The 13,588-nt window shown below is 37.1% G+C and overlaps 2 protein-coding genes across 4 annotated transcripts; one reads left to right on the top strand and one right to left on the bottom strand.

Moving 5' to 3' along the window:
• Nucleotides 1-635: 635 nt before the first annotated feature.
• Nucleotides 636-4,080, bottom strand: LOC141827936 (uncharacterized). 3 transcript variants are annotated; one of them, XM_074715282.1, is made up of 4 exons: nucleotides 2,724-4,080; nucleotides 2,578-2,632; nucleotides 1,623-1,862; nucleotides 636-674 (listed from the first exon to the last, which is right to left on the bottom strand). In XM_074715282.1, the coding sequence occupies exon 1, from the start codon at nucleotides 4,018-4,020 to the stop codon at nucleotides 2,905-2,907; it is 1,116 nt and encodes a 371-aa protein (XP_074571383.1). In that variant the 5' UTR covers nucleotides 4,021-4,080; the 3' UTR covers nucleotides 636-674; nucleotides 1,623-1,862; nucleotides 2,578-2,632; nucleotides 2,724-2,904. The 3 variants fall into 3 exon arrangements, with proteins under 3 accessions (XP_074571383.1, XP_074571382.1, XP_074571381.1); XM_074715281.1 differs by lacking the exon at nucleotides 636-674 and having other exon boundaries at nucleotides 1,410-1,862; nucleotides 2,578-2,648; XM_074715280.1 differs by lacking the exon at nucleotides 636-674 and having other exon boundaries at nucleotides 1,410-1,862.
• A 4,240-nt stretch (nucleotides 4,081-8,320) lies between these two features.
• On the top strand, nucleotides 8,321-9,762 carry LOC141827937 (F-box protein At1g67340-like). The gene is made up of 3 exons (XM_074715284.1): nucleotides 8,321-8,623; nucleotides 8,717-8,879; nucleotides 8,973-9,762. The coding sequence occupies exons 1-3, from the start codon at nucleotides 8,460-8,462 to the stop codon at nucleotides 9,702-9,704; spliced, it is 1,059 nt and encodes a 352-aa protein (XP_074571385.1). The 5' UTR covers nucleotides 8,321-8,459; the 3' UTR covers nucleotides 9,705-9,762.
• Nucleotides 9,763-13,588: the final 3,826 nt, after the last annotated feature.

Raw genomic sequence — 13,588 nt, 5'->3', positions numbered from 1 at the left:
ATCGTCGATGTGAAGGTTTGACAAGTAATGAAATTTATAAATTAAATAGCACAATAATTTTAAAAAAGCAAGTTGGAATTTGAAAATAATGACAAAAGAGGTAGGTTACTAAAAGATAATGATAAGCATTGAAAAAAATAATATGCGAGTCAAATTGAGAATGCCCAAAAATTAATTAACCTACTAAATTTAACAAAAATTATTTTTAAATGAGAACTACGTTATCAAGTTGATGTGAGCTTTTACAAATTGCATTAACTCAAAACGTGCAGAATATATGAAATCCTAACCTCTTTTTATAGTACGAGGCCACGATCAATTCTTTATAAAATAATAAAAAGCCCTAATTTTTCTAATAAAAAACTAACAAACTTTTTTATACAAATAAACAACTTTTTTAAAAGCCCCAACTAATTATAAAAATTAACAACTCAGACAACTTTTAATAAATTAAATTATTGACTACGTCAAACAGACATTTCGAAAAAGCAAAACATTAAACATTTGTCACAAGTGGGTGTAGGCTAATGACATTTCAAAAGAGCAAAACTTCATATGAGAGTTACCTTGACGTGGACAATCAGTGATTTTCCAGTGTATTCATGTTGTTTGGTTGGAGTACTGCAGGGCAGTTAGCTGGTCCATATTGCATGGAGAACTCAGATGCATTTACTCTGTCAAAAAGTGATAAACAATGTTGGTTTAACAATCATCACAAGTTTTGCAAGTTCAAAATTCTCTCTTGGTACTGCTCTTCAATCGACTTCTCCCTTGCCTCAACTAGTTGGTTTAGTATTAGAAGTGTGATCTACAACTGGGTGAAGGTGTATAAAAGTGTGTATACCCTACAGCATGAGGTAAACAATATGAAAGATTTATTAATTACAGCAACAGTAATTGTAATGTTCATCCAACCCATCAGCCTAATCTTTTCAGGATGGATACAATGATTAGACTTGATGGTGTTAGAATAGAAACTGCAACTTAAGTTTTCAAGCAAATTAGGTTTCACAATGACCAAGGAGGACCAATTTCATGTTCAACTAGAACTCTTTAAAATGTCATTCTCCTTGGCACAAGAATCATACAGCCAATGCATCATATGCTTGCAGAATCGTCAACTTCCTTTAGCAAGAAAAGACAAAAACAAAAGAAGAATCCAATGCATAAAACTCTACCAATGCGAGATCTCGAAGAAGGGTAGGATCATATTGAATCAATTATACACAATCTTACCTTATATTTTGTAAAAGGTTATTTTCGCAATTCAAACCCATGACCTCAAGGTCACATGGAAACAACTTTACCATTTAACAAGAAAAGACAATTTATCTTAAATTAGAAGGAAATATGTAACTGAAAAAATGGTTATGACATACTAAGAATCTAAAATAAAATCATTAGTCAACCACAACTCAAATGTAAACCATCACTTCTTAAGCATGTGTTTATGTGACACTAATGCTTTGTTTACTCGGAAGTGCAAATTAGAGAAATGATGGATTGCATGACAGTTGAGACACTTTGCTCTATTCAATTTATTGAAAAACAAATAGACGAACATATTCAAATTCTGTCCAATGACGGAGAGGTCACGAACTCGTGGCAAGGCCGCAACTGACCTCTTTGTGGTTGTCACGAGTTCATATCGTTGCGGCCACAAGTTCAAGCTCACTTGACCAGTCATGGCTGCCAAAGGATTCCTTTCCTCCTTTCCTTTCACATTTTCCTTCTTTCTCTTCTATCCTCCTCCTTTCTCTTCCCTTTCTTTAAGGATATTTTTTCACCATTGATTCTTTTCCCTTTTTCATCCTTGCTTCCGAGTAGACGAAGCATAAGCTTAATTCTTATAGACAATTTACCTTGCAATTAGAAGGAAAATAATGTATCAGAAAGATGGTTATGACGTATGCAACATCATTTTCAAACAAGACCATTATAAAAATGCATCATAATTTTTGTCATTATAACAAGAAAACATTTTCAACCGAACAAAATCAAAAAGATTATTTATTATATAATTAGATAAGAAAGGCAATTTATTGTTCATTTTCCCATGTTTACTGGACTGCCAATGTGAAAGTGTAATCGATTGGTGTCTACTTTCATATAAATAAGCAATCTGCAACTTACCAAAATCTACAATGCTACTTCCTTTGCTAAGCATGAAACCACATTCCATGAGTTTTATATGAATTTCAATTCCAGATAAGGTGGAAAATTTTCTCACTCACTTGGATATTTCTAAGTTCTAAAAGGCCAACAACAAATGGTTGCCTAACTACCCAGATATATCCACCCAGGCATTTGAAGGGGTTTTCAGTTGTTCCGAGCTGTGAGACGGGCAGTTTGCCAGTCCTGTTTTAAATAATAAACCAGTTTCCATGGCAATTAATTCGAAAACAGTGAAACTATAGCAACTGATCATTGTGAATCTCGCATGTCTTCACTATAATTCTTTCTTCTATGAAATTTGTATGGCATAAGCTTGTCCATGAATTACTAGATCTTGAACAGAAGCAGCAATTGCATATATAGCTATATGAAAACCATAACTACCGACTATAGCTAACCAACCTGGTCATTCTTCGCTTGCAACAATGGCATCAAGCAACTGAGCTACTAGAAAACCCTGAGAAGCCAATCAACTTGTATATAGAGATTAGTTCACATGGAGTATAACGAATATGAATATGACAGCTAATGAATACATAGCATCATACCTTACAGGTTAGACATGAAAGAATGACCATGGCAGAGGCCTGCCTAACAGACACTGATATCAGAATTCTCTATTGGTTCTGAAGAACATCTGACATCAGAATTCTCTATTGGAGAAATCCATTTGCAAAGAATTCTCTATTGGAGAAATCCATTTGCAATCCTTAATCTGGATCGAAGAAGTCAATCAACCATGAAGTGATCATCAGGCCCATCTCCGCCAGCCCGATGCTCGCCTGGAACAATTCCGGTCACATGGTGCAGCCCCTGTATCATCTGAGACGGATAGGGAACTGGCTGGCTGTGTGCCTGCTGATGCTGGTGGTGATTTCCCAATGCTGTGCTACTGCCACCACCATCCGAGAGCCCCCCAAACACAGGGCTGGGAGGCCACTGTGACAGCACGCCGAGGAGCTGCCCTATCAGACTCTGCTGCTCGTGAAGGATCCTTGCTTGGATCCCCTCCATCTCGGCTCTGTGCTCCCTAAGCATCCCTTCCACCCGCTTCTTCCACTCTTGCCTTCTTCCATCCATCCGCTCCTCCCATTCCAGCTCCTCCTCCCTCCACTGATGCCGTGCCTGCCTCCTCCTCTGCTCCCTCTCCTCTTCCTTCTCCAACGCCACTGTCTCCCTTTCCTTCCTCGCGCTCTCCCGCTCCTCGTCCCTTTCCTCCATCCTCGCCTCCCACTCCCTTAGCCGCATCTCGGCCCGCGTTGCGTTTCTCGCCTTCATACTACTCATATCCGCAGCCGGTGGCAGAGGCGGAGGCAGCTCCGCCACGATGGGTACCACTTCATTGTAATCGAAACCTTCGTCCTCCTCCTCAACCTCCTGATCGGATCCTTCGTCTCTGCCTTCAGGCTCGGAGTCGAATCCTAGCCCTAACCCGAGTTCGCCGTCGTTGTTGAAGGCGCTTCCGGGGGCTGGATCGGGCAAGGGTGCGTCGCCGAAGACGGAGCGGTAGAGGACGAAATTGGGCCAGTGGGAGACCCCTCGCTGCTCGACCCAATCCACAACCGCGGAGCGCGACGGGTCGAGGGCCAGCAACTTGCGTTTGACGAGAAGGTACTGATGGCGCATGTTGTGGACCTTGGTGGCGGCGTCCTTCCATGACCAAAGGAAGGGATAGGAGGCAGGGTCGACGGCGTGGTGGGCGGCGTTGACATGGGCCGCGACAGGGCGGAAGCGGCGCTCCCTGCTGCGAAGGCAGGAAAGGGAGCCATCCGCCACCATCCTGGCGTACTTCTCGAGGAGGGAGCGCTCCTCCTCCTCCGTCCACTTCTTTCGCCGCGGCGCCATAACTCAAACGCCGCCGAACTCCCTGAACCTTATCCCCCGCCGGCGAAGAGGCGGAGGCGGAGGCGGACGAGGCAGGCAGGATCCTTCGCACCTTGGCTCACTCTCTTGCGGCGGTCCGATCTCGACGGGGCAGTCTCGACTCGACTCGAGCAAAAGCCAGTCTGTCCCCCTCCCAATTTGGCTCCACGCTCCATCCATTTGTCGTCTTCTGCACTTTGTCAACTTCTTTGGAATTAGTTTATATTGATATTTTTTATTTAATATGAAAAAAATTATTTATAAATTCATTTTTATTTAGATATTATTTAATATGAAAAAAGGATGAGACAGAAAATAGGGGAAAAAAAGAGAGCGAACTAAAAAAAAAGAAAAAAAATTAAAATAGAGGATTGGTCCATTGCACGTGGCTGCCTGTGGTCCTCACGTGGGGGCCCTACGCATGGCTGCGTGAGGTCCGCTACCCGGGTCGGTGATTGCACTAGGCAAACAATAATAATTAGATTTAATAATAGTTTTTTAATGCTTAGTAAAAGGTTTACTACACCATAAAGCCATGATTATAAGAGTTGTGAGGCTTCAACCATTTGAATAACTTAGAGAATGTGTAAAGGAAAAATAATTTTATCAAATTCAAACATTATTTAAACTCAATTTGAATAACCATCTTAAATAATAATTAATTATCTCAAATTCCATCAAAACATGTAAACTGAGTTCATATGATTTAGTCATATGCCTTTGGTTTGTATAATAATTAGGGTTTGCATGCACTTTGACAAGAAATCAAAGACCCTATTCTTAGTATTCGTGGTTGTGCTTTAGAGGGGGAAGTTAAAAAATGATTTCTTGTGTTGATTGATCATTTAAAAGATTTATTTTTGCACGAATTAGTAAAAGAACTGTAATTTGAGATTATTTTTTGTTAGATAAAATAATAAGATATGATTCACTCTCACACATACCTATTCTTATCTTTATATTTGAGATAAAATTAATTATTTTAAAAAATAGTCATTTATGCTTATAGTTATTATTATTCCAATCACGACGTATCCAAGAATTAAAGGTGGATTGGACTTTAGAGAAAAAAAAACAGAAAAATATAATAAAACATATCAATTCTCTTTGATATCAATGTAAATTTTTTTTCACTAGATTAGAGCCTAGGACAGTTCTATCTTTGATCTGTCTCTAATTCAATAGTATTTTAAGTGATCGTATTCTATCAAAATATTTTAATTTATTTGATAAAAAAAATTATGACTTAGGTTTGCTTGTATTACTTATGTGAAATTTACAAGGACTAAACCGGATGCACATGAAATTCACAATGACTCATGTCTCTTATAGTAGATAAGTTGGTTTGACCTAATGGCGATAAAGTCTTTAGAGATTAATGAAAGATAACATGAAATATCTAAAGGATCACAAGACCGGAGTATAAAATTAATTTGATAACTTTGACGATAGTATATAGATGACCTATCGATGACATGTAAAACAAATTGAGGACTCAATGCATCTCAAAGAATGAGGATATGAAGGGGGGTCTACTTTTGGGCAACTTAAAAGTTACAACAAAGTGAAGGCTTAAAAGAGAATGAGTCGTGAGAGATTATATGAAAGTGTAATCTCAAAGTTTATATTTAAGGGTTAATTGGTTTGATTGGGAGCTAGTGACTAAGGATCAATTGGTTCTCAGTCATAGTTTATGATCAAGTTTGATCCTAGCGGTTTGTGTGGGCTTATGAGGTTTAAGACAAACAAAATTGATCCTCAAATAGATTGATCGACCGATGATAACTCTAGTCGACTAGAGTGTTGAGTCAATTAAAATCCTTTATTTGAGAAATGTTTGCTTTTTGTTTGAATTGAGTCAAATTGAAATAAAACGTTAGTTGAGTCAATTCAAAAGTTCATTAGATAGATAGGCTCACTAAAGTGGTCAATTGAGTCAACTAACTTGGACTAAAGATAACTAAAATCTTGTTAAGTTGACTAGATATGACATCTATTATTAGCAGATAAGTTTGTGATCTTATCTATATGATTCAATCAAAAACATTTGAATTAACTCAAAGATTTTGATGGTATTCTAGTATTATCTTTTTTTTTCTCTAATTTGAATAAATACACAATCATGATATGAATCATTAATAAATTACTCCCCCTCTCTCTCAAGTGGTATGATAGTAAGAGGTGAGATGTTTTTCATAAGCAAATTAGGATTTGAAATCCATGCAGTGCATGTTCGAACAACTAGTGATGCTGGAGTGTCACATTAAGAACCACCTCGGTCGAAATGTGGAACTGGATCTCTATCCTAAGATTAGTCGGTATAAGCTGAATACCTAATATTTATATATTAACAAATTATTTTGCATTGCGCAAGTGCAAGAAAAAGTAAAATTATAATTTGTAGTTCAAGACACTATCCATCCTCCAATACTAATATTTTGGTTCACATCTTTGATTATCAATAACAAAGTCATTTTCAATATGGTATCCTACATACTTCTAAATAAGTTTTTTGAAAAATATATTTTTAGTGCAATTATGCGTCTTGTGATCCAGATCAATTATAAGTTCTGATGTTTAAATAAAAAGTTTAAGTTAAGATTATATTTGTATTTGATATATGTATGAAATTGTACGGACTCGATTATGATACACATGGAGATTTGGCATGGTCATGATTATCGATGGCTCGAGGATTATGAAGATTGAAGAAAAATATTATGGGACATTCAAGGGTTCGATGGATAAAGAACATCTAACTGTAGTGGGGTTGGAGGAGACATACTACGTAAGTAAAGCTTGAAGAATAACAAATGAAGCGAGTCATGGGTGTAGGTGCATCCAAGGGATAAATAACATGACGGAAGAAGGTTTAGTGGTAAAGGAATTAAAGGTAAATTTTTAAGTGAGTTGAGAGTTGAGAGACATGTACCTAAGAGAAGGTTTATCCCAACTTAGATAAGATTTTGATCATTAGGAATATCACAGTAAATGATTTAGTTGACTAATTAAGTAGTTAATTATTCAAGTAGATCGCCTAATAAGCATAATATTTCTATTTAAAATTGAGTTTAGGGTTAGTTAATTGATAACAATATATAGTTGGTCGATGATGGCTAAGTCGAGCAAGTACTCAATTCAAATAAATCAATCTACAAACAAAATATTTTTATTTAATATGGAGTCAATTGAAATATCAATTAATTTGTATCAATTGACTAATGATAAGTTGATACTTAAATAGAAAAATTAGAGAATCATATGAAAAAATTGTACTATAATAGTAGAATAACATAAAGACTATAGTATATTAGTAGCGGACAATGTAACTTTCAATGGTTATTGAAAGAAAAATTTTACCTTCATTTAATTTTTGTTTAAATCTTCCAACAATAAATTCAAAGAAATTACTAGAGAAGATGACTTTTACTCTCTTCCTAAGAGAGAATCATTATCTTTATTTGTCCCATTCATAATATATATAAAATTAAAAGGACCATTTGAGTTGAAATAAATTAGAAGTCTAATAACCAATAAGAATATACCCTCATGCTTGTTTACTTTAAAGGACGGATAAAAAAAGGGATAGAGAATCCACAATAATAGAAAGAAAAAAGAAAAATGAAGAAAAGAAGAAGATAAATAAATTCATATTATTCAATTTAAGTGGGCTAATTTTAATTTTGATCATACTATGCAATTAATATTTAATATTATTCAAATCGCCCCACAAATCTTTTCTATTTATTTAACGCTTTATTGAAATTCTATTTTATAAAATATCTTTAGTTCTCTAAAAAATAAGAAAATTATTTTAAAAATGAAAAATAAAAAATTAAAATAGAGACGTGCAACTGTGGGATTTTTAGAAAAATTATCGAATCAAATATATAAATATTTAACGTCTTCTCCAATTAATATACAGGGCCCACACAATTAAAAAAGAAGGTATCGAATTAAAATGCGCAATTATTCAAATGACCAGCGTCACAAGCCGGCGTTTTCCTAGCCAACCCTCTCTCGCAATCTAATTTTCACCCAATCATACCCACCGCATTGGTACGATGAAAATATATATTGACGGTTAGATAGTCGCTGTATTCTTTCGGGTTCCTTTGACTGTGATGGGTATTGGAGTGGGTAACGATATTGCGACCTTGGCATTCGTAAAAAACTTAAATTCGTGACCCATCAATGCACCCGTTGGAATGTTCGTGATGATTGGTGGGTGTACGCGGAGTGCGCGGACGGAATGTCTTCTCCCTTTTGCTCCGATGCTTAACATATAAGGGAGCTGCTTTCTCTCTCGGACGAGAGGGAATGAGATAGAGAAGACGCGACCTCGAATCACGGCGTCGCCTTCGTTGTTACTGCCGAGTCGCCGGAGATTGAGCTGAGGTCATTGAGGAAGGAAGAGGGCGATGGGGGTCGCCGGAGGAGGAGTGGATGCCGGGCGGAAGAGGACGCGAGCGGCGGAGAAGGGCGACTTGTTCGACGTCCTTCCGGACGAGCTCGTAGTGGCGGTCCTCTGCAAGCTGAGCGCCTCCGCCGCGAGACCCGCCGATCTGGTTGCCGTCTTCGTAGTGTACGCTATCTTTCTTTCTCATCTTCTCCGTTTCTCCGAAGGATATTGTGGCTTTTGCTGAGGAAATCGTGGTTTTGTTCTTGGATTTGGTAGATGTAGGAGACTCAATCGTCTTGGACTTGATCCTCTGGTTCTTTCGAGGGCATCGGCGGAGTCGCTCGCCGTGAGAGCCAAGAGCTGGTCTGATTTCTCCCACAGATATTTGAAACGCTGCGCCGATTCCGGAAACCTGGAAGCTCGTTACATCCTGGGCATGGTAGGCTTCTTGCCCCTCTGTTTGTCTGTTTGGTTGAGATGGAACGAGCTTTGAAGGGTTTCGATCGATCGTTTTCCTCTTTTGCGTTTGCAGATCCGCTTCTACTGCTTAAGGAATCGGAAGAGTGGACTCTCGCTTATTGCGCAGGCAGCGATAGAAAACCACGCGCCAGCGCTCTTCTCGTTGGCGGTGATCCAATTCAACGGAAGCGGAAAATCCAAGATCGACAAGGATCCCGAAGCCGGCGTCGCGCTCTGCGCGCGGGCTGCCTCCCTCGGCTACGTGGACGCGATGCGAGTTCTAGGCCACTGCCTTCAGGACGGCTACGGCGTGCGACGCAATCTCGCCGAGGGCCGCCGCTTCCTCCTCCTGGCCAATGCCCGTGAGTTCGCCGCCTTCCTGCATTCCTCCTCCTCTTCCCCGCTTCACCGCCATGCCAATCGCCGGTGCTCTCTTCTTAAAGATTTAGATTTATGGATGCGTTCCACTCCGCCGCCGGAGCCGCACCCGGCTAACCGTTTCTTGGCGGAGTGGTTTACAGCGAGGAGCGAGGTTTTGAACGGAGAGGAGTTGAGTCTGTGTTCCAACGGCGGATGCGGCCGCCTGGAGACGCGGCGTCACGAGTTCTGGCTGTGCGCTGCGTGCAGCATCGTCAGGTACTGCTCGAGGGCGTGCCAGGCGACGCACTGGAGGTCGTCGCACAAGGCCGAGTGCGTACCTTTTGAACAGTGGTTGGACGCCACCGCCGCCGCCGCCGCCGTTCCCGTCGAAGACGAAGCCCCGATGGACGGTGGCGCCGGCGTTGATGGACTCGTCCTGGACTAGTATTGGAAAGTTGGATCAGGGTTACAAAAACCTTTGGCTCAATTCTGCGTTCTTTTTACATTTTTGGATAAAAGAGAAATATTCTTTTTTTTTAAAAAAAAAAGTTTATTTTCTGCTTTCCCTCACGAGCAATCGCGATAGGCGCAGTCGGTGAGTGGCCACGTGCAACCACGTGTTAGGTGATGATATAGCCGAACGATCCACTAAACCTGGTTTAAATCTAATCCTGTTCAATTAAGATCAGGAGAATTATGAATGATTTAATTTAATATGATACGGCCCCCAAATGAGCGGCTTTAGTGGGCCTCAAATGAGAAGCCCAATTAGCAGGCTATAACAAAAGCCCTCTAAGAGTTGTCTTCAGCCTATCACATTTGGTGGGCGAAGTGGGAGAAGGCTGTTTACACAATGACTTTTGCTTAAGCTCTATCCGTTTGCAAGACATGTTTATATCGGTGTGAAAATGAGTTCGAGTAATTACTTTTAGGGCCCTTTTGAATCTTGTAGTTTAGTTTTTTTTTCTACTTTTTGAATCATGATTTGGGGATACTCAATCAGCATAGCTGGATTGTCATTGTTAGATTCTTCTATTGGGTTTTAGTCCTATTCCCCATTAGAGAAAAAAAAAATAATCAACCCTCTCTTATCTTTTTAGAATGGCTAGCCAATGTCGAGTTTTCGAATAAGTTCAATCGACTTGTGATTTAAGTGTTTTTTTAATCTTAGTATAAACTTTAAGATTTTGTAAGTGGGGCCTAGTTTGTACTTATGTAGATGATTTTCTATAGGGAGTGCTATGTAATACCTTATTGTACCATCGGAATTAATACTTTTCTACAAGTCAATTTGAAAATGAGTTTAAGGATAAAAAATTAATTTATACAAAATTAAAGTGTAAGAGATATCTCATTGATCACCTTAAGTTGAAAAGAATTCTAATATGTAACTTTTATCCAAATTATATGGCAAATCCCAAAGAAGCAGGATCTCAATATTAAATTCAGATCTCAACTAATGCTTTGTTTGGGAGGAAGTGAGGGAAGGGGAAAGAAGGATAAATAAGGGGAGGAAAATTTTAAACCTTGTTTGTAAAGAGGTGAGGGAAGAGGAGGGAAGGGTAAGGAAGGGTAAGTCTTCACCTTCCTTACCCATGAAAAGGAAGATTTGTTTACACTCCAATTTGGGGTGTAAGGAAGGGAAAGCTAATTCTAAATATTATTTGTTCCAATTTTATTCATGTTTTAACCTATTAATTCTCAAATAATTTATTTAATTTAAAATTTTTAAAATTTTTTAGTTGAACACGATCTTTTCACTCATTTCTTATATTAATAAATTTTTATAAAAATATATATAAAAATACTGATTTATCTTTTATCGTACCAAAGTATACAAATTCTATACTTCGCATGTTTATTGTATGTCTATTCATTATTTTTTAAATTTTTTTATTTATTTAAATCGTAAATATTTATTTTAGTTGATCTCATAAGGTAGTTTTGACAAGAAAAATTTTATATTGATTTAATGAACTATACATATTTTTTTCACATGTAGATTTATTTTAAGAAGGGTATTTTTATAATTTTATACATTTAACCTTCGTTTCCTTTCCTTTCCTCCCAACCAAGGTAACACATATTACGTTAATGAACTTTTCCTTCCTCTCAAACAAGATGAACATAAATATTTCTCTTTCTCTTCCTTCCCCTCCCTTCCCCTTCCGTTAATGAACATTCTTTTATCCCATCCAAATAGGCCATAAGTGGAACCAGGTGATATATCATTACACAGTTATGTTAAATGATTACTTAGTGGTGTCAACAAGTCAAGTAAATTCAAACTTTGTATTGTTCGAGTTTGTTTTTAAGGTAACTAAGTCAAGATTAAAACGAACTAAGTTGTTAAAATGATGGTTCAAACTTAGTTTAATTGTTGTTTGATGAGATTGAACTTGGTTTGTTTTAGATGTTATCGAGTTATCAATTTGAATGTGTTTGATTTGTTGAAACTTTAATATTTTTAAATTTGTTTGATTGGTTAGTGAATTTAATATTGCAAGTTTATTTTTATTTTTGTTTTGAGAGCTTCTTTTGTTGAATATGATTTATAATTTTTATTTATAGATATTATATATGAATATTAACAAGTTGAACGTATATATATTTTAAAATTTATTTATTTAAAATTTATTCATTGAATTGACCTCGTGTATAAATCTAAATAAGTTTGTATTAAGTGGAATATCAAATTTGCTAATGTTTGATTTATTTACTGTTCTAAGAGTCTCTTTATACCCTTGAAATACACAAATAAGTTATTTCTTTTTCTCTAAAGGAATTTTACAAATAGATTTAGGTTGGCAATGCTAAAAACTAAACCAAGCGATTCCAAATCAAGACTAGTTTCATTTACTAGATAAGATATTCTTCCAATTGTCTTATCGCACACTCTTACTAGCTAGATACCTAAGCGATTCCAAATCAAGACTAGTTTCATTTAGTTAGTAAAATATGTGACCCCAAATTTATAAGTGATGTAGCACAAGGAACAATTATCGATGTAAATGATGATTTGGAATTTGAGAAAATCATGTAAATATCGATGTAGCACAAGGAACAATTATCGATGTAGCACAAGGAACAATTATCGACCTTGTTGAGCGGATATATTTGGCCTGAAGTAGCAATTTGAGAAAATCATGTAAATGATGATTGATGCTACTCAGGTTATTTCTCGTGTGGTTGATCTTGCTTCTTAATCAGTTAGATTCATTTTTGGAGTACTCCCGGATTATCAATATCTTTGCTTGAACACTTAACTTTCATTTAATAACATCCCAATCGGTCTCGGGAAGTGGCTTGGGATAGGCATCCCCGAGCATTAAACATCCATCTCCAAATCAACATCCCCATGAATCGTATGCTTGTGACAATAGCGACAAAATTTTCTCAATTCTAATCGACCAGGCGTATTGTGTCGATTCTTTTGAGTAATATATCTAGAAATACCCTTCAGTTCGGTAGAACGCGGGTCTCCAAAACCCGATGTCGTGGGTTCAAATCCTACAGAGCGTGAGTCAGTTTATTTGATGTCGAATCACAATAAAATATTTGAACAAAAAAAAAACAAAAAAGTTTAATTGCAACCCAAATAGAAAAACTTCAATCATTTCGGTTTGTTTAAGGGGATAAAAAAATAGGTAAGATACATTTAAAAATATTAATCTGAATTATCCATGAATCTCAATGACCAAGAATTGACAATTGATGTGTAAAAGAACCATAGAATACCAAGAATCTCAGAGAAATATTCGTTTTTATCAATTTTTTCATTCAATTTATTTCAAATAAGTCGTATCTTGTTTAAACCAATGAATAGAGCTGGGGTTATAGTTAAAGCAGCCAGTAGAAAACCGAAATAACTAGTTATAGTAAGCATGAAAGAGCTAAATTAGATATGTTCCTTTGCTACATATGCTGATAAAGCACTTACCTAAATTAAAATTTTTAGAAAATATGACGGTAATAAAAAATCAATTGACAGAATTAGTTTAGTTCCAATTGAAAATTAAATTTTGATCATTTCCCTTCTTTTTCAAGAGGATATAATCCGTTTTGGAACGAATGCCTGATACTAATTACCTTTTTATTTTTTTCATTGGACTCAGTCCAGTAATAGGTTGCTTAATTGCCCATAACATAATATTTCGAAGGAAAAGAAGAAAAAGGTGCCCCACAATCTATCGAAAAATAGAATTTTTACTTTCTTTTTCTATTTTAATTCTTTTTTCTTCAGGTCCAACCCGATTCAAAGACGAACAACTTTCATTATCCTTTTAGATTCTATATTCCGTCTTTCCATATCGGGGAGCCTTTGCCCTT

The sequence above is a fragment of the Curcuma longa genome, chromosome 4 (genome assembly GCF_044706935.1).
Source record: "Curcuma longa cultivar G26 ecotype Majalengka, Jawa Barat chromosome 4, ITB_CL_G26_1.1, whole genome shotgun sequence".
Classification (NCBI taxonomy): Eukaryota; Viridiplantae; Streptophyta; class Magnoliopsida; order Zingiberales; family Zingiberaceae; genus Curcuma; species Curcuma longa.
Note: the sequence above shows the minus strand (reverse complement) of the source record. Positions and strands in the feature narration are given on the sequence as shown.

Coding starts and splice junctions, on each gene's coding strand:
- LOC141827936 (XM_074715282.1), bottom strand. CDS start 4,020: ATGGCGCCGCGGCGAAAGAAGTGGACGGAGGAGGAGGAGCGCTCCCTC.
- LOC141827937 (XM_074715284.1), top strand. CDS start 8,460: ATGGGGGTCGCCGGAGGAGGAGTGGATGCCGGGCGGAAGAGGACGCGA. Junction 8,624..8,716: donor CTGGTTGCCGTCTTCGTAGT/GTACGCTATCTT, acceptor TGGATTTGGTAG/ATGTAGGAGACTCAATCGTC. Junction 8,880..8,972: donor CTCGTTACATCCTGGGCATG/GTAGGCTTCTTG, acceptor TTGCGTTTGCAG/ATCCGCTTCTACTGCTTAAG.